The sequence below is a fragment of the Papio anubis genome, chromosome 17 (assembly GCF_008728515.1).
Source record: "Papio anubis isolate 15944 chromosome 17, Panubis1.0, whole genome shotgun sequence".
NCBI lineage: Eukaryota > Metazoa > Chordata > Mammalia > Primates > Cercopithecidae > Papio > Papio anubis.
The window spans coordinates 69,760,826-69,785,144 of NC_044992.1; the positions used below are offsets into that span (position 1 = coordinate 69,760,826).

Below are 24,319 nucleotides of genomic sequence, written 5' to 3' on the forward strand. Positions count from 1 at the left end.
TGAATTTTGAATTAGTTAATTTCATACACTACAGCAGAGGCATGGACCCTGCCCTGTCTCCCCACTTGAAGAGGTAAGCCCCTGGGATCCAAGTCCCAGCAAGGTTGGTGCCACCCATCTTGGTGAAAGATGCTGTTGTTCCTGTGGAAACCATCAACAGAGGTAAGAAGGGCTTTGAGCCCAAAAGGAAGCAAGAGGGCGTGAGTCCAGGCCATCCTCAGGGGAGGGCAGGAGCCGGTCCCAGGAAGAAGGGCCTAAGCCTCAGTGTGACCCAAGGCTCAAAGGTGCTGGTGCAGCTTCCCAGGAAGAACAGAAACTCAGCAGTGAAAGCCGCAGAGAGGAAGAAGCAGGCTTATGTCAACAGCGTCTGGCCCTGTCCCTCACCCAAAGGAGGGGGAGTGTGCCAGATCCCAGGCCACCAAGCGGGGCCAGCTCCAGCCTGGGTGATCGTCCCAGCAGCCGAGAGGGAAGCTTTAAGCAGGCCAGTGGGTAGGAGAGGAGGGAGTATGTGGCAGGTGGGGCAGCCACACAAAGACTTCCCAGAAGGCCCAGGTGTGGTCACCCTCCACACCTCCCAGCTTCCTCCTGGAGTGGCCAGGCAGCACGTGGGGCAGTGTCCGCTGGGCAGCAGTGGCAGGAAGGGAGCGGGCAGCCCTCGCAGGCCTCTCAGTTGGCGGGGCTGCATTGTAGAATCTGCTGTGGGGCAAAGAGCTTCCTGGCAGCCACGGCCTCCCCTGGCTTTCCTGGCACTGGGCAGTTCTCTTTGTTGTCCGGCCCGGCAGGCTGGCCTGAGGCCTTCTTGAAGTAGCAGAGCCGACACACTGAGTGGTACTTGTCAGCTCCCCCAATCACCTCGACCTGGCAGGGACAGAGGACAGGTGAAGGGCCAGGACAGGAAGGAGGCAGAGCCACACCCCCACCTCGCCGGCCGCAGGGAAGGCAGGGAAGGCAGGTGGAGCTACCTCCTTCTCTGTGCCGAGCCTCTTGGTATAGGCGGCTTCCCGGAAGCACTCCATGCACACCGCGGTCAGCTTCACCACGCTCTCGGCCAGCGGCACCAGGTTGAGGATGGTCCCGAATGGCTGTGCTCCCAGGGAAGGACAGCAGGCGCTCAGCCACCTCACCAGGCGGGTTTTTCTTTTAAACCCTCTGATTCACAAGCACTAAAGCCAGGAGTTCTCTCTGACCGGAGTCCTTCCCCCGACCCCCAGAGCACCATGCCCAGCTCTGTCCCTCTGCTGATTCAAAGCACCTGCCAGACAGATGGAACCAGTCTGCACAGACCACGGAGTCCCTGGGCTCAGACAAGGCCTGGTCTGAGCAGCTCGGCCATACCCCTGTGGTGGCTGAGCCCTGGTCACCCAGAGCTGGTGTCTGTGTACCCCCCCAGAAGCCCCTTCCCCTCCTGGATCCCAGCTCCAGACCTGGATCAGACGCCTTACCTTCCTCTGGAATGTCCCATCCAATGCAGCCACAATTACAGTCTTCCCAGCGTTGGCCATGGCCTCGCAGAACTCCACGATGTCAGGGAACTGGAAAGGGCAGGTGGAGAAAGTGTGAGCTTCCACCCCAGCAGCAGCTCCCTGGATCCCCAGCGAAGATGCTGCCACATCTGACAACTCCGGCCCTTTGGCCTGGAGCAACTCTCCCATGAGGCTCCACAGCCCGGGGGACTGTGTCCCTCTGTGTGCCCTCCCAGCAATAACAGCCATATCCACAACTGCGCAGCCCTTTCCCCCTCCACAGCCCGGGGGACTGTGTCCCTCTGTGTGCCCTCCCAGCAGATGACAGGCGTATCCACAACTGTGCAGCCCCTTCCCCCTGCAGCCACCTTCCGCTCCAAGTCCAGGTCCCCAGGACTCAGCATCGGACTTCCACACCAGCTGTGCTGTTTAACACTGCAGCGGCCAAAGGCCTGCTGCCTTGAGCTCGGACACTGCTCTTCGTTGGACCCATTATCTGTGTGACCTTGGCAATGAATTAACGTCTCTGAACCTGTTTCCTCTTCACTAAGAGCAAGGCAGGTTCTGTTTTTTTTTTTTTTTTTGAGATGAGTTTCACTCTTTCGCCCAGGCTGGAGGGCAGTGGTGTGATCTCGACTCACTGCAACCTCCGCCTCCCGAGTAGCTGGGATTACAGGGGACTGCTACCATGCCCAGCTGATTTTTGTATTTTTAGTAGAGACAGGGTTTCACCATGTTGGTCAGGCTGGTCTCAAACTCCTGACCTCATGATCCGCCCTCCTCGGCTTCCCAAAGTGCAGGGATTACAGGCGTGAGACACCATACCCAGCCAGGTCCTGTTGTTTAACGATGGAAGACCCTAAGTTATATACAGGCTCTTTGGTGAATAGGTGGGTATTTTGTGCTCTTGCCTCCCCCTTTTTAAACAGGTAATGTGCTTTGAGAAGGGGCAGGGGTCCTACTGGCCATTTACAGAGCAGGATGACACAGCACAGCCTTCTAAGTATCAGGCCTGCACAGAGCACATTTACTGCGTAAATCAAACTTCACTTTGGCCCAGGGAGAAGCTCAAACTCTGGCAAGTGCTTTGGTGATTCTCATCAATCAATCATATCACTCTTAGCTGGTTGAGTTCATATGTCCAGACTGGCCTCTGGGTTGGGTGAAGTGGGGATGTCCTTGTCCTTGGGTGCAGGGTCTCTCTCTCGGGGCCACTCAGGCTTTCTCAGCCAGGTACTGAGGTTCGAGGTTATTGGGACATGAGGGCTTAGCAAGGCAAGGACTAAGGGGTGGCTTGCAAAATTCCAGTTGGATCCAAGTGAAGCCCTATGTGACTGGCTCAGCTGACTGCAGGGACCTCTGGAGAAGGAAATCCAGAGACTCCAGCACGCCGGGGCCCCTCCCCGCCATGCACTCATTCCCTCTTTTTCTCTGAGGACTCATCACATGTCACAAAAATGCAGCGCCCAGCCTGCAAGGAGCTGTGGGCCAGCACACCTCCTGCACCAGGGGCTCGCCCCCTGGAGGGCTGACGCTGCCATCGCTGCCATTTGAGGCTGGATCTCGCTGTGTCCTGTGCACTGTAGGGTGTTAGCTGCGTCCCTTGCCCCCACCCATTAGATAGATGCCAGGAGCATGCCTCCCACCCCCCAGTTGTGACAAAATTGTTTCTAGTTGTTGTGAAATGTCCCCTGGGTGGGAATCGAGAGGGGAAGAACCTCCTGAGTTGAGAACCTTGCTCCTTAACCCTCCACATGAGGGTGGAAGGCAGACCCCAGACTCTCCCACCTCAGGGTTTCAGGACGGAGGAAAGTCCTCAGCCCCCACTCCACCTGGCACTTCCTCCCCTGGTGGCGTCCTCCTCCAGTGCAGACGCCACCCCTCTCCCAGGTAAGCATTAAACCCTAACCCCAGCAGAGGTCCCTGGGCAACCAGCGGCCTTGGAGATAAAGATGGAGGTATCCGAGTTGTTTGGGACGTTTCAAAGTGGGCCCTGGCAGTCATGCTGTTGCTGTTGGTGGTTTTGTCCCTTGTGTTTAGGGGACGTTATGGTTTGAATTGTGTCCCCCACCCCGCCAAATTCATATGCTGATGTCCTAACCCAGAATATCTGTGAATGTGACCTCATTTGGAGATAAGGTCTTACAAAGTGGAGTGATCGGGGTAGGTTCTAATCCAATGACTAGTGTCCTTATAAAAAGGGAAATCACAGTGGCTCATAACTGCAATCCCAGCACTTTGGAAGGCCAAGGTGGATAGATCACCTGAGGTCAGAAGTTCGAGACCAGCCTGGCCAAGGATTAAATCCCGTCTCTGCTAAAAATACAAAAATGAGGTGGGCCTGGGGGCGCATGCCTGTAATCCTAGCTACTCAGGAGGCTGAGGCAGAATTGCTTGAACCCAGGAGGTGAAGGCTGCAGTGAGCCAAGATCCTGCCACTGCACTCTAGCCTGGGTGACAGAGTGATACTCTGTCTCAAAAAATAAAAACAAACAAAAAGTTTAAAAATAAAAAGGGAAACCTGGACACAGACACACACAGGAGAACAACGTGAAGACAAGGAGAAGACGCCACCTACAAGCAAGGAACAGTCCCTCCCTTGCAGCCCTGAGAAGGAACCAGCCCTGCCAACACCTTGATCTTGGACATCCAGCCTCCGAAGTTGTGAGAGGATGTCTCTGTTGCTCCCTTTCCCAGCCTGCGGTACTGTGCTATGGCAGTCCCAGGAAATAAAGAGTACATGTGAAATAAAACTTTGGCCGGGTGCAGTAGCTCACACCTGTAATCCCAGCACTTTGGGAGGCCGAGGCGGGCAGATCACCTGAGGTCAGGAGTTCGAGACCAGCCTGGCCAACATGGCAAAATCCCGTCTCTACTAAAAATACAAAAATTAGCTGGGTGTGGCAACGCATGCCTGTAATCCCAGCTACTTGAGAGGCTGAGGCACAAGAATTGCTTGAACCCAGGAGGCAGAAGTTGCAGTGAGCTGAGATCACGCCATTGCAGTTGAGCCTGAGCAACATAGAGAGCCTGTCTCTAAATAAATAAACAAACCAGAGTTGTTCAACTCAAGGGGTGTTCTTAGTGGTCTCTGGCTTAGGAGACTTGGGCTGTGGTAACTTATATGAATTACGAACTTGCTTTTTTTGAGACGGAGTCTCACTCTGTCGCCCAGGCTGGAGTGTAGTGGCACGATCTTGGCTCACTGCAAGCTTCGCCTCCTGGGTTCATGCCATTCTCCTGCCTCAGCCTCCAGAGTAGCTGGGACCACAGGAGCCCACCACCACACCTGGCTAATTTTTTGTACTTTTAGTAGAGACGGGGTTTCACTGTGTTAGCCTGGATGGTCTGGATCTCCTGACCTCGTGATCTGCCCGCCTTGGCCTCCCAAAGTGCTGGGATTACAGGTGTGAGCCACTGCGCCCGGCCAGATTAAACTTATTATAGGTTGCACATCTCTAACCCGAAGGGCTCCAAAATCTGAAACTTTTCAAGCGCCCACCACAAGTAGAAAATTCCACACCTGACCTCATGGGACAGGTCACTGTCAAAACTGTGGCTCACGCCCAAATGACAAAATACATAAAATTACTCTCAGGCTAAGATATCTATAAAACATAAATGGATTTTGTGTTTACACTTGGGGCTCATTCCCAAGGTCTCATTATATTATGAACATGCAAATATTCCAAAACCTGAAATCCGAAACACTTCTGGTCCCAGGCATTTAGGATAAGGAATACTCAACCTGTGTTACTTGTGTAGTAGAACAGAAAACACAAAAAGGTTTTTTTTTTTTTGAGACAGAGTCTTACTCTGTCATCCAGGCTGGAATGCAGTAGCATGATCTTGGCTCACTGCAACCTCTGCCTCCCAGGTTCAAGCAATTCTCGTGCCTCTGCCTCCCAAGTAGCTGGAATTACAGGTGGACGCCACCACGCCTGGCTAATTTTTGTATTTTTAGTAGAGATGGGGTTTCACTATGTTGGCCCGGCTGGTCTCAAACTCCTGACCTCAAGTGATCCACCCGCCTCGGCCTCCCAAAGTGCTGGGATTACAGGCGTGAGCCACCGTGCCCAGCCAGAAGAAAAGTTAAAAAAAATAAATCAGAGCTCCTACTATTGCAAAGCAACCCTGCGAGCCCGCCACACACTGTGCAGCTGTTGATGAGCACGTGGGGGTGGCACGGCGGCCAGGGTTCCCACCCACCACCAGCATCTGAAGCACAGCACCCCCAGCCAGTAGCTTCAGGTTTTCCAGGTGAATCTCTCTTGGATGCCAACAGTTTCTACAAAGCAGCGTGGGCACCTCTGCGTCTCTCGCGGGGTACAAAGAAGCACAGAAGCTTCTGACCCAGGGCCTTCCTCAGGACGGCACGGTGGCTACTCTGTGAGAGGCTTTCCCTGCTGACCCAGAAAACAAGAACAAGGCAGGTTAGGCTGGGCTTCAGCCACTGTCCAGGTAGACGATGAAGGAACGAAGGACAGTCCTTCTGCTGGGTCCCGTGCTGGGAACCCCTCTCCTCCATCTAGAACTGCTTGCAATGGGAAGACCCTGAACTTCCTTTTTTTTTTTTTTTTGAGACAGAGTTTTGCTCTTGTTGCTGCCCAGGCTGCAGTGCAGTGGCGCAATCTCTGCTCATTGCAACCTCCATCTCCCGGGTTCAAGCGGTTCTCCTGCCTCAGCCTCCCGAGTAGCTGGGATTACAGGCATGCAGCACCATGCCCGGCTAATTGTGTATTTTTAGTAGAGACGGGGTTTCTCCAGGTTGGTCAGGCTGTGACCTTGAACTTCTTGAAGAGAACAAGGGCACACAGAGGCCAGGGCAGAATGCTGATGTCTGGATAGGGTGTAATAAATACTCACTGAATGAACTCAAGTTTTACTTGTTGGCCAGGGAGGAAGTAGACGGAGAAATCCCTCCCACAGGCTGAACAGGGGACAGGACTTAATACGCTGGCTCCTGACTCGGGGCATTTGGATGTGAAGGAAGGAGGAAGGAGAAGGGAAAGGTTTGTGCCTGGAAGGTCTGGGTCAGCCTCTGTCAACAAGGTTTACACAGAGCCAGGAGAACAGAGCTACTGAACAACTGACAGGGGCAGGTCTGAAGGAGGGAGAGCCTTGCCAAAGCTGAAGCTTCCTTGTTTTGAGAGGGCCATGTCCCCAAAGCTGATGCAAAATCCGTGGATGCATTCCGAGGCCATGGTTTGACAACAAAAGAGAACAGCTGCAGCCCTGTTCCCAGCCTGGGCTCACTTTCTCGCCTGGAGTCCCTCAACCACGGGGCAGCAACAACGTCGCCATGTACGCAGAGGCAGGGGGGTGCTCAGAGGCGCACCTCTGAAGGTCAAAAACGGAATGGGCACACCCAGGCAGGGAGATGCCAGCTGCCGGGTGGTCGGGAACCCAGAGCGGACACTGGCAGCCTGGAGTGAGTCCCTGAACTCCACAGGGCAGATGTCCCGCTCAGGGGAAGGGCCCATCAGCCTCCCCATGGGAATGGAATTTGTAGCTGTGACTCATACAGAATGTTGGGCAAGAACAGAACCAGGAAGGCAGGACTGGCCTGCAGGGGGGACAGGCCCTGTGATGTCCGGGCAGGGTATTCCAGCCGGAGCAGCCTGGCTCTGTGTTGGGAGGCAAGGTGGCTAGAGATCTCGAAGCACTCACCAACAAACTCATGTATTCTTCCTCCAGGGTAGAGAACTAGACTAAATGTACAGTCCAGGGTATAGAACTAGACTAAGTGTGGCCAGGCACGGTGACTCATACCTGTAATCCCAGCACTTGGGGAGGCTGAGGCAGAAGGATCACCTGAGGTCAGGAGTTCGAGACCACCCTGGTCAACATGGCGAAACCCCGTCTCTACTAAAAATACAAAATATTAGCCGGGCATGGTGGCAGGAGCCTGTAATCCCAGCTACTCGGGAGGCTGAGGCGGGAGAATCACTGGAACCTGGGAGATGGAGGTTGCAGTGAGCTGAGATTGCGCCACTGCACTCCAGCCTGGGCCACAGAGTGAGACTCTGTTTCAAAAACAAACAAAAAGAGAACTGGACTACTAAACGTATAGGTGGCCCTGTGCCCAGGTTCTAGTCTTTGAAAGATCAGCAGAGGTGACATTTGCAGCTTCTGGCCTGGCCCATGAAAACCTCACACCATGGGGCATGCCTCTCCCCTTCCGTGTCTGTATACAGCCAGCCAGGGTGACCTAAGCCGCCTCGTGGCAGCCTCCCCGTCAACCGGCGTGGAACCACGTAGGGGTCTGTGAGTGAGAAATAAATTCCTGTTATGTTTATATCAAACCACCACATTGTGTACTTCGTGGCAACCCTAAAAGTACCTAAGAGGTCAAGTCTGCTGAGCCCCTTGGAGACAGTTTCGGTTTCATTCATTTGTGATAAACTAACAAAAATAAAAAACTCCAAAGCAGAGAAAGAAAAACTAAGATAACAGAAAATAACCCAGAAACTCAACTGCAGAATGTGTTCCTGAGGAAACAGAAAAATCTGGAAAAGTCTAAGAAAAAATTTTCAGAAACATAACGGAAGGAACAGCGTAAATTTAAAAATAACCCAACAGTAACTTGTCAAAATGGAGGATGATGAATTAGAGCAGCAGATACAAAAATAGTCATTGAAACAAAACACACTTTGGAAGATGGAAGCCAGAACACCTCAGAGAGGGATGAGGAGAGAAAGCCATGAAGTGATAATGGCTTCATTCCTTCCCCAGAAATGAAAAGGCACACCAACTATAAAGCAGGATAAACGAAAACAAAGCTTACCCTAGACTCATTGTGCTGAGAGAGAACAGATAGAATACCTGACCAGAGGTAACATTAGAGAGATGGCAGCCTTCCCCTGAGCAAAAACACAACGACCAGCACTGCCACTCTTCAAAGCAACAAGATCAAGGCTGGGCGTGGTGGCTCACGCCCGTAATCCCAGCAATTTGGGAGGCCGAGGCAGGTGGATCACCTGAGGTCAGGAGTTCCAGACCAGCCTGGCCAACAGGGTGAAACTCCATCTCTACTTAAAATACAAAAATGAGCTGGGCATGGTGGTGCGCACCTGTGATCCCAGCTACTCAGGAGGCTGAGGCAGGATAATTGCTTGAACCCAGAAGGCGGACATTGCTGTGAGCTAAGATCATGTCAATACACTCCAACCAGGGCAACAGAGCAAGACACTCCATCTCAAAAAAAAGGCTGGGCGTGGTGGCTCACGCCTGTAATCACAACACTTTGGGAAGCCAAGGCGGGTGGATCACCTGAGGTCAGGAGTTCAAGACCAGCCTGGCCAACATGGTGAACCATCATCTCTACAAAAATTAGCCACACACGATGGTGGGTGCCTGTAATCCCAGCTACTTGGGAGGCTGAGGTGGGAGAATCGCTTGAATCAGGGAGGCAGAGGTTGCAGTGAGCTGAGATCGTGCCATTGCACTCCAGCCTGGGTGACAGAGTAAGACTCTGTCTCAAAAAAAAAAAAAAAAAAACCTACACAAAATCAACCTATCCCTTGCTGCCCAGCTTAAACTAGAGGACAAAAGAAAGATTTCCATACAAAGCCTGGCAGCTTTCCATCTATACATCCTGGCTGCAAAAACTACTAAAAAATGTACTTCAACAACAAGAAAATAAACGTATAAGAAACAAGCGGAAGGAACCATGAGGCAAACCAAACACTACTCCCCACCTTCCTTTTTTTTTTTTTGAGACAGGGTCTGGCCTTGTCGCCCAGGCTGGAGTGCAGTGGCGCTATCACTACTCACTGTAGCCTCGACCTCCCAGGCTCCATCCTTCTGCCTCACCCTTCTGAGAAGCAGGGACCACAGGTGTGCACCGCTATGACTGGCGATTTTTTTTTTTTTTTTGTAGAGATGGAGTTTTATTATGTTGCCCAGGTGAGTCTCCAACTCCTGAGCTCAAGCGATCTGTCCACCTTGGCCTCCCAAAGGCTGAGATTACAAGTGTGAGTCACTGCATCTTGCCAGTAAATAGATATATATTTTTTATAAAGGTAAAATGGCCAGGTACGGTAAGTCACACCTGTAATCCCAGGGCTTTGGGAGTCCGAGGGGGGGTGGATCACCTGAGGTTGGGAGTTTGAGACCAGCTTGACCAACATGGAGAAACCCCGTCTCTACTAAAAATATAAAATTAGCCGGGCGTGCTGGCGCATGCCTGTAATCACAGCTACTTGGGAGGCCGAGACAAGACAGAATTGCTTGAACCCGGTAAGCGAAGTTTGCAGTGAGATGGCGCCATTGCCCTCCAGCCTGGGCAACAAGAGTGAAACTCCATCTCAAAAAAAAAAGGTAAAATGAATCCTACATGACTATGACAGGGAAACTAGAAGGGGGCCTTCAGAGGGTATTCCAACACTGGTTGTAGCTATTTAACCTTGTTGTTTTACTAAAAGATCAGATAACCTCCAAGTCAGTGGCGGAAAACGGAGGACAGAGCGGGAGCTGTCAGGAAGAGTGATACCAGGACAAGCCGACTTACAAACTGCCCCTCGTCGATGCCTATGACAGCCACGCCCAGGGCCTCCTGGGCCGCGTCTCGGAGCAGGCAGGCGGGCAGCGCCTCCATGGTGTTCCTGGGAAGAGAAAGCCAGAGCGTGAGCAGGCACAGGGAGGCCAGAAGCCAGAATGCAGAGGCCAGGGAATGGCACTGTCGCGACCACTCGCTACCTGCAAAGCAGGCTCAGTGTTCACCCAGCCGGGCTTTGAGAAGTTAGCACCTATGGGAAAGGCCCTCGTTCAGAAAACCAGTTATTTATTTTTTTTTTGAGACAGAGTCTTGCTCTGCCGCCCAGGCTGGAGTGCAGTGGCGCCATCTCGGCTCGCTGCTATCTCCACCTCCCAATTCTCAAGGGGCTCAAGCAATTCTCCCACCTCAGCCTCAAGAGTAGCTGGGACTACAGGCACACACCATCACACCCAGCTACTTTTTGCATTTTTAGCAGAGATGGGGTTTCACCATGTTGGCCAGGCTGGTCTCAAACTCCTAACTTTTAAGTGATCCACCCGCCTTAACCTCCCAGAGGAAAACCAGTTATTTATACAAGCCACTTCACTTGATGTTTTGGATTAGAAATTAGTAATGTCCAGTACAAAGCTCAACGAGACTAAAAACTCTTCCACTGTTCGGCAGACAAGGCCAACTTCATCAGTCACCAGGGCCCATGATACCATTAGGGGTCAGCCAAGTTTCCTTTTAAAATTCAGAAGAATGAATAACTAGAACTGGGCCTGGGTTATATTTGTCTTTATATCAATTATGTTACAAATATAAATTTTTAAAATCCTGTATTCTGGCCAGATACAGCAGCTCATGCCTGTAATCTTAGCACTTTGGGGAGGCCAAGATGGGAGGATCATTTGAACTCAGGAGTTCAAGACCAGCCTGGGTCGAGGCCAGCGAGACGCTATGCGACAAAAAATCTAAAAATCAGCTGTGTGTGGTGGTGTGCACCTGTAGTCCCGCCTACTAAGGGGGCTGAGGTAGGAGGATCACTTGAGCCCAAGGGTTTGGGGTCACATAACAGTAAGCTATGATTGAACCACTGCACTCCAGCCTGCGTGATAGAGAGAGACCCTGTCTCAAAAACAAACAACAAACAAACAAAAAAACCACGTTTGACAACTATTGTTTCGTGATTACCTTGCTATAATCCTACTTCGAGTTCTGGAAAAAACGTGTGAAATAGTATTTTGTGCATTTTAAATTCCCTCTTCCCTCCCTAAACAGAGAAAGACAAAGTGAGGGCAGGTGGGAGGCCAGCTGTGGGCCCTGCAAGGGCAGCCTCTCTGGAGCTGTCAATGCTGCTGGCCCAGCCTTGGCCTTGGCCTCTGTGACCATCTCTGTGTTAGAAATGACTTGTGACACACAGGCAGAGCTCATATTTAATCCTGGATCTGACTGACTCCAGAAGTTGCACTTCCAGCAGCTGGAACGGAGTGACCTCCTCTGCTTTCCCTGTCCCCGCCAGGTGTAACACCGCCCTGTGCTGTGGACATCGCATCTTAGGAATGAGGAAGCAAATTTGGAAAAGTAAATGACCTACATCAGACAGCACGGCCAGGAAGTACGGTTAAATCCCCACACGCAACTCCAAGCCCCAAGCACCCTCCACTCCACCACCGTCTGGCTTCAGGAGCCCCTCAGCTCCCACCGAAGGCCACATGCCGGGTGGATGCATTCTCTGCACAGCTGTAGCAACTCTCAGATACAGCTCCCAGCAAGGGCTCTGTGGCCGCAAGCTCTATAATGTGTGGCACAGCATGGCTTTGCCACTGGGTGTCCAGGTGGACAAGTCCAGAGGACCAAGCAAAGCGTCTCAGGCTCAGAAACACCAGGCCCACATCTGCTGCCAAGGAAGTGAATTTAACTCCCAACCTGAGGTTGCAGGTGGAAATGTCCAGCGATCTCAAATAGCTACACATAAAAAGAGGCAGCGTGAAGGCTGCCAGGTGACCAGGACCCAGCCAACAATGGACAACTAAAAAATTAAACAAAAATCTGTGTGCAGGCCAAATCAAACCAGTTTGCAGCCTGTGTGAAGCTGAATCCCTACAGCAGAGTTTCTGAACGTTGGCAGGTTCGTGACATTCGGGGTCAGCTCATTCTTGCATGGGGGCCGTCCTGTGCACCGCAGGACCCTTAGCAGCAGTGTCCCTGATCTCTACACATGAAAGCCCAGTAGCATCCCCTCCCCTCTCCGGTTGCAACAACTAGAAACGTCTTCAGACATTGTCAAATGAACCCTGGGGTCAAAATCACCCGCAGTGGAGAACCACTGGCTCCAGCCCAGGGAATGGAGAGTGTGCGCTGCCTTGCCAAGCACCTTGGAAAGTGTGCTGATTTGAATCGTTCAATGCCAGGTCAGCGTGATTAACCATCCCCACTAAAGACAGTTCTAACAGTGTGTCCTGTGCCTTGTGATTTTCCACTGGACAGGACTGCAAGGGGCAGGGACTGACCGGTCATGTGTGCAGAAGCTGCTGCTGTAGCGAGTGTCTTTGGCATACTTGATCACCAGGCACTTGTATTGAGCAACCTGGAAGCGACGGACACGTCTCATCAACTCTGTGCTGCAAGAGGAGAGAGGGTCAGGTGAGGTCCACAGCAGGAGGAGTGGGAGGAGAACTCTCCCCTATAAGCCTGGCTCCTCATAGCCCCTAGTGTTCTGCAGACTGAGCCCACCACAGCCGGAAAAGAGCAGGGCAGAGCAGGCAGGGTGTAATATCCCTACAAAGAGGGTTGGAAGTCAGAATTCTCTATGGGGAAGAGGTCCAGGAATGGTACTCAAGTGGTCCCAGGAATTGTGGGAGGAGTAACCTTCTCCAGGATGTAATGGGGAAGGCAGAGGCAAAGGCTACATGTAGAGGGGGACCTGCGACTACATTCCAAAGTAACCTCATTCCAGAGTTGTTCCCAGAGTTCAGAGCTTTTCTTTTTTCTTTTCTTTCTTTTTTTTGAGATAGAGTCTCGCTATGTGGCCTAGGTTAGAGTGCATTAGCGCAATCTCAGCTCACTGCAACCCCTGCCTTCCGGGTTCAAGAGATTCTCCTGCCTCAACCTCCCGAGTAGCTGGGATTACAGGAGCCTCCCACCACGCCCAGATAATTTTTGTATTTTTTTCAGTAGAGACGTGGTTTCACCACATTGACCAGGGTGGTCTCAAACTCCTAACCTCAAGTGATCAACGCACCTCAGCAATCCAAACTGCTGGGATTAAAGGCGTGGGCCACCACGCCCGGCATAGAGCTTCTCTAAATTAATTTCAGAAAGCCTTTGTGTGCAGTGTCAAGAGCACTTGCTTCTGCATCCAAGAAGTCCAAATCTGAGCCTCGTCATCCTGAGCAAGGAGTTTGAGCTGAAGTGATCCCCAGGGCCATAAAATAATGTTGGGGCAGGGCATGGTGGCTAACGTCTGTAATCCCAGCACTTTGGGAGGCCGAAGCAGGAGGATCGCTTGAGACCAAGAGTTCAAGACTGGCTTGGGCAACATAGCAAGACCCCAGCTCTACAAAAATAAAATAAAATTAGCTGGGTAGGGGGTGCATGCCTGTAGTCCCAGCTACTTGGGAGGCTGAGGTGAGAGAATTGCTTGAGCCCAGGAGTTTGAGACCAGGCTGGGCAACAAAGCAAGATCCTATCTCTACAAGAACAAAACAAAACAAAAAGAATGGTGGGTGGGTAGTTTACTCAGGAAACTCACTAACTAGCCCCACCTGGGTCAGGGAATGGTTCTGTCACCTCAGGAGAGCAGAGGCTCCACGGCTTCAGACTCCTTGGTGCAGAAAGCGACTGCGTTTCCTTGGCCTTATAAGGAAACAGCCACATTGAATAGGGGTGTACAAAAAGGCCTGGCCCACAGTGGACACAACTGGTTGCCACCTTCTCAGAGGACTTGGTGGGGAGGAGTGCTAAGCTGTAACCAGCTGTGACCAGCTCCAGGAGGGAGTGGCGTGCACACAGGAGAAGGGGCTTGGCCGGGGCAGAAGGGGGCGGAGACTTCCTCCTGGACCGAATTCAAGGGAGGAGGAGAATCCCGGGCGGGAGCTGTGGGAAGCTGTGCTGGTCCTTCTAGGGGAAGGGAAGGGACAGGGGTCCCCGGAGAAGAAGGAGGAGATCCACCCCAGCCCCGCGAAGCCATTACCTTTTTCCTGAGAACATCGGCCCGAGAATCACCTAGGAGAGAAGATGAGGTCATTTGGGGGCCCGCCGTGCGCGGATGCCGGGGCACAGGCTATCACCACGACCCCCTCATCCCCAGTCCCGCGCAGGGCTGACCCCCGCACCTGGATCTGCCCCCGGGTCTTGCTGGGGGAGCCGGGCAGCACGGTGGGCAGGTTAATGCAACTCATGGCGCCTCCGGGAAGTTCACGGATCCAAGGGTTCTCCACCGCGGTCCCGCAGTAAGTCCCTGGTTCCCGCGCCACCCGCTTTAAACCACGGCGTGCTGGCCAATCACGAGTCGGTCCCGCTGCCCTGGGGCCAATCAGCGCCCGGCCGCCGACCTGGCGGGAGATTTGACCACAGCCCGCCCCCTCGTGGGAGGGATCCGGGAAGTGCGCCCAGGGACTGGGAGGGCCCAGTAATCAGGGGGGATGGACGTGGCTGATCGGGATGTGGCCTGGCCTGAGCCCCGCCTCTCTCCGCCCACTAAATTTAAAGGCTAAGCGAGGCGGGGCTCTGGCAGTATAAAGAAGCGACAGGCACGTCGGCTCTAGACGCCGCGATGGCTATCTCAGATGTGGGTCTCCCAGGCGAGGTTCCTTGGAAGAAGATGTCTGCAGAGGTAGACGGATTGCAGGGAGGGACTGAGGGGCTGGGGCAGAGTTAGCTCATTGATCAGATTGGAGTTCTAAGAAGGAAGCTTAGAAGCCGTGCAGACCACTCCTGTGGGCATGCTGGGCGCCTGGTGTGTGCCAGGCCCCCAGTGCTTGAGCACCGTGGTGATTTTACCTTCTCCTTTGTTGGCCTGACTCTCAGAATAGAGAAAATTGAAGTCCTGGCTATGCTAATATCCGTGGGCCCTGCCGGGCGTGGTAGCTCAAACCTGTAATCCCAGCACTTTGAGGTCAGGAATTCAAGACCAGCCTGGCCAACATGGTGAAATCCCGTCTGTACTAAAAATACAAAAATTAGCCGGGCGTGGTGATGTATGTCTGTAATCCCAGCTACTGGGGAGGCTGAGACAGGAGAATCGCTTAAACCCAGGAGGTGGAGGTTGCAGTGAGCCGAGATCATGCCATTGCACTCCAGCCTGGAAGCCTGGGTGATAAACCAAGACTTCGTCTCAAAAAAAAAAAAAAAAAAAAAAATCCATAGACCCGCAGGAGGTTAGGGGCCAGAGTTCTGGACCTTGAACTGAGGTTACACAATGTTTTTGGGTCTCTGCTTATGTGGCACAGGCTGAAGGATTCAAAACAGCTGGTATTTATACTGGGGTTGTTGTGAAGGTTAGAAACATACAGGCCGGGTGCGGTGGCTCAAAAAAACAAAACCATTATATAATCATGATCATAAATAATAGCAACAAAGATGGTGGTAGTGATCACAGAGTGTGCCATGTGTGGCTGTAAGGATCCTACAGGTAATAACCTTTCCAGGTACCGATTGGACAGATCCAAGGATCTCTTACAGGGGCCCCTTCACTGGGAGGAAGAAGAAACCTACATTGAGTGACTCGCTTTATTTCACTTATTTCACTCACATGCCTTATCTCTTTTAACCTTGTGATTTGGATAGATGCCTTCTATTTTCTTTTTTTTTTTTTTTTTTTTAGACACAGTCTCGTTTTGTCACCCAGGCTGGAGTGCAGTGGCATGATCTTGGCTCACTGCAACCTCTACCTCTCGGGTTCAAGTGTTTCTCCTGCCTCAGCCTCCCGAGTAGCTGGGATTACAGGCACACTGTAGCTGGGACTACATGCCTGGCTAATTTTTGTTTTTTGGTTTTTTTTTTTTTTGAGACAGAGTCTTGCTCTGTCACCCAGGCTGGAGTGCAGTGGCGCAATCTCGGCTCACTACAACTTCCACCCCCCGGGTCTGAGGGATTTTCCTGCCTCAGCCTCCCGAGTAGCTGGGACTACAGGCACCCACAACCACACCCGGCTATTTTTTTTGTAATTTTAGTAGAGATGGGGGTTTAACTGTGTTAGCCAGGATGGTCTCGATCTCCTGACCTTGTGATCCACCCGCGTCGGCTTCCCAAAGTGCTGGGAGCCACCGCGCCCAGCTAATTTTTTCTTTTTTTTTTTTTGGAGACGGAGTCTTGCTCTGTTGCTCAGGCTGGAGTGCAGTGGCGCAATCTCGGCTCACTGCAAACTCTGCCTCCCAGGTTCATGCCATTCTCCCACCTCAGCCTCCTGAGTAGTTGGGATTACAGGCACCCGCTACCACGCCTGGCTAATTTTTTTGTAATTTTAGTAGAGACAGGGTTTCAGCATGTTAGCCAGGATGGTCTCGATCTCCTGACCTTGTGATCTGCCCGCCTCGGCCTCCCAAAGTGCTGGGATTACAGGCGTGAGCCACTGTGTCTGGCCTGGATAGATGCCTTCTACCAGTAAGGGAACTGAATCCCAGAGACTAAGTAACTTGTTCAGGATGAAACAGTAAGTAAATGAAGGAGGTCAGATGGCATTTGACCTCAGGCTTTTCCGTGAGGCCGCCCAGACTTCCCATTTCTCATGATGGCTTTGAGCCCTTTCTTCAAAATCTGGTTCCTTGTTACTTTTTTTTTTGTTTTTGAGATGGAGTCTCGCTGTTGTTACCCGGGCTAGAGTGCAATGGTGGGATCTCAGCTCACTCACTGCAACTTCCGCCTCCCAGTTTCCATCGATTCTCCTGCCTCAGCCTCCCGAGTAGCTGAGATTACAAGCGTCCGCCACCACGCTCAGCTAATTTTTGTATTTTCAGTAGAGACGGCATTTTGCCATGTTGGCTAGGCTGGTCTGAAACTCCTGACTTCAGGTGATCCACCCACCTTGGCCTCCCAAAGTGCTGGGATTACAGGTGTGAACCATCGGGCCACCTGGCCTCCTGTGGTCATAACTGCTGTGGGAGTGGTGCCCATGATGGCATTAACTGGATTCGTTTGGGGGACCTCATATCCCCTTAAGGCTGCCAGCTGGCTAAAGGCACAGCGGTCGCTGGTATACCTCTAGACCATGGATCCAAGTGTATCCTGGAGACCCTGGAATACTGGGGAGGGGGCTTCTAAGGCAGAGAGGAGCAGCCGGGCATGGGTGAGGGGGAGGGGCATGCTCTGTTGAGAAGGAAAGTATTACAGAGCCTCATGTTTGTGTCCTGCAGGAGCTGGAGAATCAGTACTGTCCCAGCCAATGGGTTGTCCGACTGGGAGCAGAGGAAGCCTTGAGGACCTACTCACAGATAGGAATCGAAGGTACTGGTGTGACCTCTCCATGACTGCATTGGGTGGCCTTTAGCATGTGGCAGTGGTTCAGAATGCTGGGGGTTGGGGGTGCTGTGCCACACCACCTGGGTCTCGAGGGGCATTTCCCAAACACCAGGCACTTTATAAACCTCTCTGCTCAGGGGCAGGTACCCAGGACCCCTTGCTGCAGGGACTGCTGGAGGCAGGAGAGGTCCAGGGGAGGTCCATGGCTCAGTCCACCATGCCTGGCCTTTCCTGCTCAGCCAACCATGCCTAGGCCCGTAAGGCTGTGGGCTGTGGTTGCCATAGGGAGGTGAAGTGAACAGAGGAACGTTCCTCCTCTGCAGCTGGATGTGGAATGCAGTCACTATTCATAGAAAGCAATACTGTGGGAGGCCAAGGCAGGTATATCACTTGAGGCCAGGAGTTCGAGACCAGCCTGGCCAACATGGCAAAACCCCATCTCTACAAAAAAATACAAGAATTAGCTGGACACCTGTAATTCCAGCTATTCGGGAACCTGAGGCATGAGAATTGCTTGAACCTGGGAGGCAGAGGTTGCAGTGAGCTGAGATTGCATCACTGCATGCCAGCCTGGGTAACAAGAGTGAGACCCTGTCTCAAAAAAAAAAAAAAAGCAATGGTGACTGAGTCTTGCTCTGTTTGCCCAGGCTGGAGTGCAGTGGCGTGATCTCAGCTCACTGCAACCTCTGCTTCCCGGGTTCAAGTGATTCTCCTTCCTCAACCTCCTGAGTAGCTGGGACTACAGGTGCACCCCACCACGCCCAGCTAATTTTTGTGTTTTTAGTAGAGATGGGGTTTCATCATGTTGGCCAGGATGGTCTTCATCTCTTGACCTCATGATCTGGCCACCTCGCCCTCCCAAAGTGCTGGGATTACAGGCGTGAGCCACCATGCCCGGACTTTTTTTTAATTTGAGACAGTTTTCCTCTTGCTGCCCAGGCTGGAGTCCTAAGGTGCAATCTCCGCTCACCGCAACCTCCACCTCCTGGGTTCAAGCAATTCTCCTGCCTCAGCCTCCCAAGTAGCTGGGATTACAGGCCTGTGCCACCACGCCTGGCTAATTTTGTATTTTTAGTAGAGACGGGGTTTCATCATGTTGGTCAGGCTGGTCTCAAACTCCCGACCTCAGGTCATCTGCCTGCCTTGGCCTCCCAAAGAGCTGGGATTACATGTGTGAGCCACCGTGCCTGGCCTTTCACCTTTTCTTTCTTTAAAGAAATCTGGACTTAGGAACCTGTAAACTAGTGAAGTCTTAAGGTCCATTTCTGTCTCTACCCCGTATCTGCAAAGTGCTGTACCACGATTTGAACACCTGGTAATGCATCTGTGCTGGGATGGGGAGCAGGTCCCAAGGAGGAAGCGTGGGTGAGGAAGCAGCCAGCCATGCCTGGCAAATTGGCTCTGTTGCAGCAGGCCCAACACAGCCTTTCAGAGGCAGCTGCCTGGGCTCCTGGGCTTGGCGGTTTTCTAAACAGAGAGAACCCGGGAGGAAGAACACACTTGTTAGAAGTGTATTCCAGCATGTTCCACCATCCTTCTGTCTCAATAGATTGGGGTGGTACTGTTTCCTAGGCTCTTCATGGTTCCTTGCTATGCCCAGCTCTGTTCCAAATTCATCTCTATTTCCTCGATAAATATGTGAGTGTGGTAAAACATGCAAGTGCTGTAAGCAAACCTTTTTGCCAGTCTTAATTGTCTTGAGTGACAAAGAGCTGACCCTAATGAGAAAGGAAGTCAGACATAAAAAGCACGCACTGTCAAACCTTCAAGTCATATGATTGAAAGGAAAATAAAAGGAAAAGATTTAAAAGAGAGAGCCGGGCGCGCTGGCTCACGCCTGTAATCCCAGCACTTTGGGAGGCCGAGGCGGGTGGATCACGAGGTCAGGAGATCGAGACCACGGTGAAACCCCGTCTCTACTAAAAATACAAAAAAATTAGCCGGGGCCGGGCGCGGTGGCTCAAGCCTGTAATCCCAGCACTTTGGGAGGCCGAGACGGGCGGATCACGAGGTCAGGAGATTGAGACCATCCTGGCTAACACGGTGAAACCCCATCTCTACTAAAAAAATACAAAAAAACTAGCCGGGCGCGGTGGCGGGCGCCTGTAGTCCCAGCTACTCCGGAGGCTGAGGCAGGAGAATGGCGTGAACCCGGGAGGCGGAGCTTGCAGTGAGCTGAGATCCGGCCACTGCACTCCAGCCTGGGCGGCAGAGAGAGGCTCCCCCTAAAAAAAAAAAATTAGCCGGGCGTGGCAGCGGGCGCCTGTGGTCCCAGCTACTCAGGAGGCTGAAGCAGGAGAATGGCGTGAACCTGGGAGGCGGAGCTTGCAGTGAGCCGAGATCGCGCCACCGCACTCCAGCCTGGGCGACAGAGCAAGACTCCGTTTCTCAAAAAAAAAAAAAAGAGAGAGAGAGAGAGAGAGACCAGGAACTGTCACACATGCCTATAATCCCAGTACTGTGGGAGGTCAAGGCACGAGGATCCTTTGAGGCCAGGAGTTTGAGACCAGCCTGGGCAACATAGCAAGAACCTGCCTCTAAAAAAATTTAAAGGCTGGGCGTGGCTGCTTGCACCTGTAATCCCAGCACTTTGGGGGGCTGAGGTGGGCGGATCACAAGGTCAGGAGATCGAGACCATCCTGGCTCACACGATGAAACCCCGTCTCTACTAAAAATACAAAAAATTAGCCAAGTGTGGTGTGGGCGCTTATAGTCCCAGCTACTCGGGAGGCTGAGGCAGGAGAATGTCTTGAACCCGGGAGGAACTTGCAGTGAGCTGAGATGGTGCCACTACACTCCAGCCTGGGCGACAGAGCTAGACTCCATCTCAAAAAAAAAAAAATTTTTTTTTTTAATTAGCAGGGTGCAGTAGTGTGCACCTGTACTTCCACCTACTTGAGAGGCTGAGGTGGGAGGATGACTGCTGCCTAGGAGTTCCAGGCTGCATATTTCTTTATGTACTGGGTTTTTTGTTTGTTTTTTCTTTGAGACAAGGCCTTGCTCTCTCACCCAGGCTGGAGTGCAGTGGCGTGATTTTGGCTCATTGCAACCTCTGCCTCCTGGGTTCAAGCTATTCTTTTTTTTTTTTTTTTTTTTTTTAATTTTTGAGACGGAGTCTCGCTGTGTCTCCCAGGCTGGAGTGCAGTGGCGTGATCTCGGCTCACTGCAAGCTCCGCCTCCCGGGTTCACGCCATTCTCCCACCTCAGCCTCCCAAGTAGCTGAGACTACAGGCGCCCGCCACCACGCCCGGCTAGTTTTTTGTATTTTTAGTAGAGACGGGGTTTCACCATGTTAGCCAGGATAGTCTCGATCTCCTGACCTCGTGATCCACCCGCCTCGGCCTCCCAAAGTGCTGGGATTACAGGCTTGAGCCACCGCGCCCGGCCTCAAGCCATTCTTGTGTCTCACATTCTTGTGTCTCAAGCCTCCTGAGTAGCTGGAATTACAGGCGCGTGCCACCACGCCAGCTAATTTTGTATTTTTAGTAGAGACGGGTTTCGCCATGTTGGCCAGGCTGGTCTGGGACTCCTGGCCTCAAGTGATCTGCCCGCCTCCCAAAGTGCTGGGATTATAGATGTGAGCCACCGTGTCTGGCCACACTTTTCCTTCTTTGCACCAGGGGAAATTATGTTTTTTTCTCATTTTTGATTTGTATTCGTCCTTACAATGCCAGCCTATTAACTTGCAATGAGGATTGTTCGCTTGTAATGGGTAGACAGCCTCATCCCCGTCAAGGCCTGGCCTCTCTCGTCTGGACTCAGGGAGAAAAAAGTCTGACCGCTGTGTGAGTGTGGCCAGGGTGCAGTAGGCTGGCAGAGAAGGGGTTTAAGAACCATTTCCTTTACCACTAACTTTTAAATTAGTTTTACTGTGACCTTTATTAAAAATACTTTTTTTATTTTTAAGATAGAGTTTCGCTCTTGTTGCCCAGGCTGGAGTGCAGTAGTGCAAACTCGGCTCACCGTAACCTCCGCCTCCCAGGTTCAAGCGATTCTTCTGCCTCAGCCTCCTGAGTAGCTGGGATTACAGGCACATGCCACTATGCCCAGCTAATTTTTTATTTTTAGTAGAGACAGGGTTTCTCCATGTTGGTCAGGCTGGTCTCGAACTCCTGACATCAGGTGATCCACGTGCCTCGGCCTCCCAAAATGCTGGGATTACAGGTGTAAGCCACCGCGCCCGGCCCAAAAAAACACATTTTACAGTCAGCAAAATGCTGTATATATTTTTTATCCAGATACAAAAGTTAAATTCTGTATGATTTCATTTAAATGAGGTCCCTAGAGAAGTCAAATTAATAAAGACAAGAAATGGAATGGTGGTTGCTAGGGGCAAGGGGAGGGAGGAATGGGGAGTGAGTGTTTAAAGGGGACAGTTTCTTTTTTTTCTTTCGAGACAGAGTCTCACTCTGTTGCCCAAGCTGGAGGGCAGTGGTGCTGTCTCATCTCACTGCAACCTTCGCCTCCCGGGTTCAAGCAATTATTGTGCCTCAGCTTCCTGAATCGCTGGGATTACAGATGTGCACCACCATTCCCGGCTAATTTTTGTATTTTTAGTAGAGACAGGGTTTCACTGTGTTGGCCAGGCTGGTCTGGAACTCCTGGCCTCAGGTGATCTGCCCACCTCGACCTCCCAAAGTGCTGGGACTACAGGCATGAGCTGCCATGTGCGGCCCTGCAGTCCTGGTTTTGTTTTTGTTTTTTGGTTTTTTTTTTTTTGCAGAGTTTCACTCTTGTTTCCCAGGCTGGAGTGCAATGGAGCGATCTCAGCTCACTGCAACCTTCGCCTCCTTGGTTCAAGCAATTCTGCCTCAGTCTCCCAAGTAGCTGGGATTACAGGCATGTGCCACCATGTCCGGCTAATTTTTTTTTCTTTGAGACAGAGTCTCAGCTTTCTCTTGCTCCAGGCTGGAGTGCAGTGGCCGGATCGGGCATCACTGCAAGCTCCTCTCCCGGTTTATGCCATTCTCCTGCCTCAGCCTCCCGAGTAGCTGGGACTACAGGCTCGACACCTCACCCGGCTAGTTTTTTGTATTTTTAGTAGAGATGGGGTTTCACCATAATAGCCAGGATGCTCTCGATCTCCTGACCTTGTGATCCGCCTCGCCTCCACAGTGCTGGGATTATAGGCTTGAGCCACTTCCTGGCCTAATTTTGTATTTTTAGTAGAGATTGCCTCCATGTTGATCAGGCTGGTCTCGAACTCCTCACCTCAGGTGATCCTCCTGCCTCAGCCTCCCAAAGTGCTGGGATTACAGGCAAGAGCTATCACTCGCCTTGCAGTCCTGTTTTTAATACCATGCACAACATTAGAAATTATTTCCGGCCAGGTGCGGTGGCTCACGCCTGTAATCCCAGCACTTTGGGAGGTCGAGGCGGGCGATCACAAGGTCAGGAGATCGAGACCATGGTGAAACCCCGGCTCTACTAAAAATAGAAAAATTGGCCGGGCTGTGGCTCACACCTGTAATCCCAGCACTTTGGGAGGCCGAAAAGGATGGATCACAAGGTCAGGAGATCGAGACCACAGTGAAACCCCTGCCTCTACTAAAAATACAAAAATTAGCCGGCTGTGGTGGCTCTGTAGTCCCAGCTACTCAGGAGGCTGAGGCAGGAGAATGGCGAACTCCGAGGCGGAGCTTGCAGGAGTCGAGATCGGGCCCACTGCACTCCAGCCTGGGTTACAGCCAGACTCCGGCCTCAAAAAAAAAAAAAAAAAAAAAAAAAAAATAGAAAAAAATTAGCCGGGCGCTGTGGTGGGTTTCGTAGCTCCAGCTACCGGGAGGCTGAGGCAGGAGAATGGCGCGGAACCCGGAGGCTGGAGCTTGCAGTGAGCCGAGACAGCGCCACCGCACTCCAGCCTGGCTACAGAGCCGAGACCGCCTCAAAAAAAAAAAAAAAAAAAAAAAAAAAAAAGAAATTATTTCTAACCCAGGCTGGGCTCCGTGGCTCATGCCTGTAATCCCAGCACTTTGGGAGGCCATGGTGGGCAGATCACTTGAGGTCAGGAGTTCGAGACCAGCCTGACCAACATGACAAAACCCCTTCTCTACTGAAAATACAAAAATTAGCCACGAGTAGTGGCACATGCCTGCAATCCCAGCCACTGGGGAGGCTGAAGTAGGAGAATAGCTTGAACCCAGGTGTGGGAGGTTGCAGTGAGTCAAGACTGCGCCATTGCACTCCAGCCTAGGCAACAAAGAATGAAACTCCATCTGAAAAAAAAAAAAAGAAACAGAAATTATTTCTAACCCGAAACAATTGAAAACAGGTACTCAAACAAGCACTTTTACATGCCTATTCATAGCACCATTTCCATATAGCCTGAGTTGTAAATAATAGCAACGAAGCTTTTGCTTTAATAAGAAAGGAAGTTTGCCATAAGGTTTGTTCTGGGGTGTCTTGCTGAAGCCCTCCTGTGTTCTTGCCCTGGGGTTCCGGGCCTGGAGGGCCCTCTGTGGGGGGCATGAGTCACTCATTCTCTGGCTCTGCACCCCAGCTGCCCTCTCCTAGAGAGAGGCAATTTCTCTTTCTTGAGGTTAGTTAATATCTGAGGGAGGCTTATGCATGATAATGAACACCTACAGCCGCTTGGTTTTAATTGCCATTCCACTTAGAACATACATTTCATGATGTTTTTCTTAACTGTAACACAACATTAATCTAGTCCATTTATAGGCTTAAGAACTCCTGTGTTAATTAAATCACGACCTCCTGATGAAGCCACGCCGATGAGCCTGTGGGGCGCATTGTCTTCACACTGTGCTGGGGCAGGGTTGTTGGCAAACCCGCATGGATGGCAGCTGGCAGTGGCCTCATGGTGACAAATGCATCTGCCTTTTGACCCAGAATTCTACCCTTGAGAGGGCGTCCTACAGATGCTTGCAAGTGCTGTGGTAATGGGTGTACAAGGCTA

The 24,319-nt window shown here is 51.9% G+C and overlaps 2 protein-coding genes across 5 annotated transcripts in view; one reads left to right on the forward strand and one right to left on the reverse strand.

The window, feature by feature from the left end:
* Nucleotides 1-14,578, reverse strand: TK1 (thymidine kinase 1). Its single transcript, XM_003913512.4, has 7 exons — nt 14,280-14,578; nt 14,138-14,169; nt 12,456-12,566; nt 9,976-10,069; nt 1,443-1,532; nt 963-1,082; nt 1-858 (listed from the first exon to the last, which is right to left on the reverse strand). The coding sequence occupies exons 1-7, from the start codon at nt 14,343-14,345 to the stop codon at nt 667-669; spliced, it is 705 nt and encodes a 234-aa protein (XP_003913561.1). The 5' UTR covers nt 14,346-14,578; the 3' UTR covers nt 1-666.
* The window catches only part of AFMID (arylformamidase), a 21,250-nt gene continuing 11,218 nt past the window's right edge, over nt 14,288-24,319 (forward strand). The window contains exons 1-2 of one of the 4 annotated variants that reach the window (XM_021928062.2): nt 14,288-14,396; nt 17,298-17,388. In XM_021928062.2, the coding sequence (XP_021783754.1) occupies nt 17,327-17,388 (62 nt within the window). In that variant the 5' untranslated portion in view covers nt 14,288-14,396; nt 17,298-17,326. Of the gene's footprint in view, nt 14,397-14,602; nt 14,780-17,297; nt 17,389-24,319 lie in introns of those variants that run through there. The other 3 variants (XM_021928059.2, XM_021928060.2, XM_021928061.2) reach the window with 3 other exon arrangements.

What these genes read in the sequence shown, in the direction of transcription:
- TK1 (XM_003913512.4), bottom strand. Translation starts at nt 14,345, where the DNA reads ATGAGTTGCATTAACCTGCCCACCGTGCTGCCCGGCTCCCCCAGCAAG. An exon ending in CCGATGTTCTCAGGAAAAAG is followed by an intron (nt 12,567 to 14,137) that starts GTAATGGCTTCG and finishes CTCCTCTTGCAG; the next exon opens with CACAGAGTTGATGAGACGTG. An exon ending in AGCTTCTGCACACATGACCG is followed by an intron (nt 10,070 to 12,455) that starts GTCAGTCCCTGC and finishes TTCTCTTCCCAG; the next exon opens with GAACACCATGGAGGCGCTGC.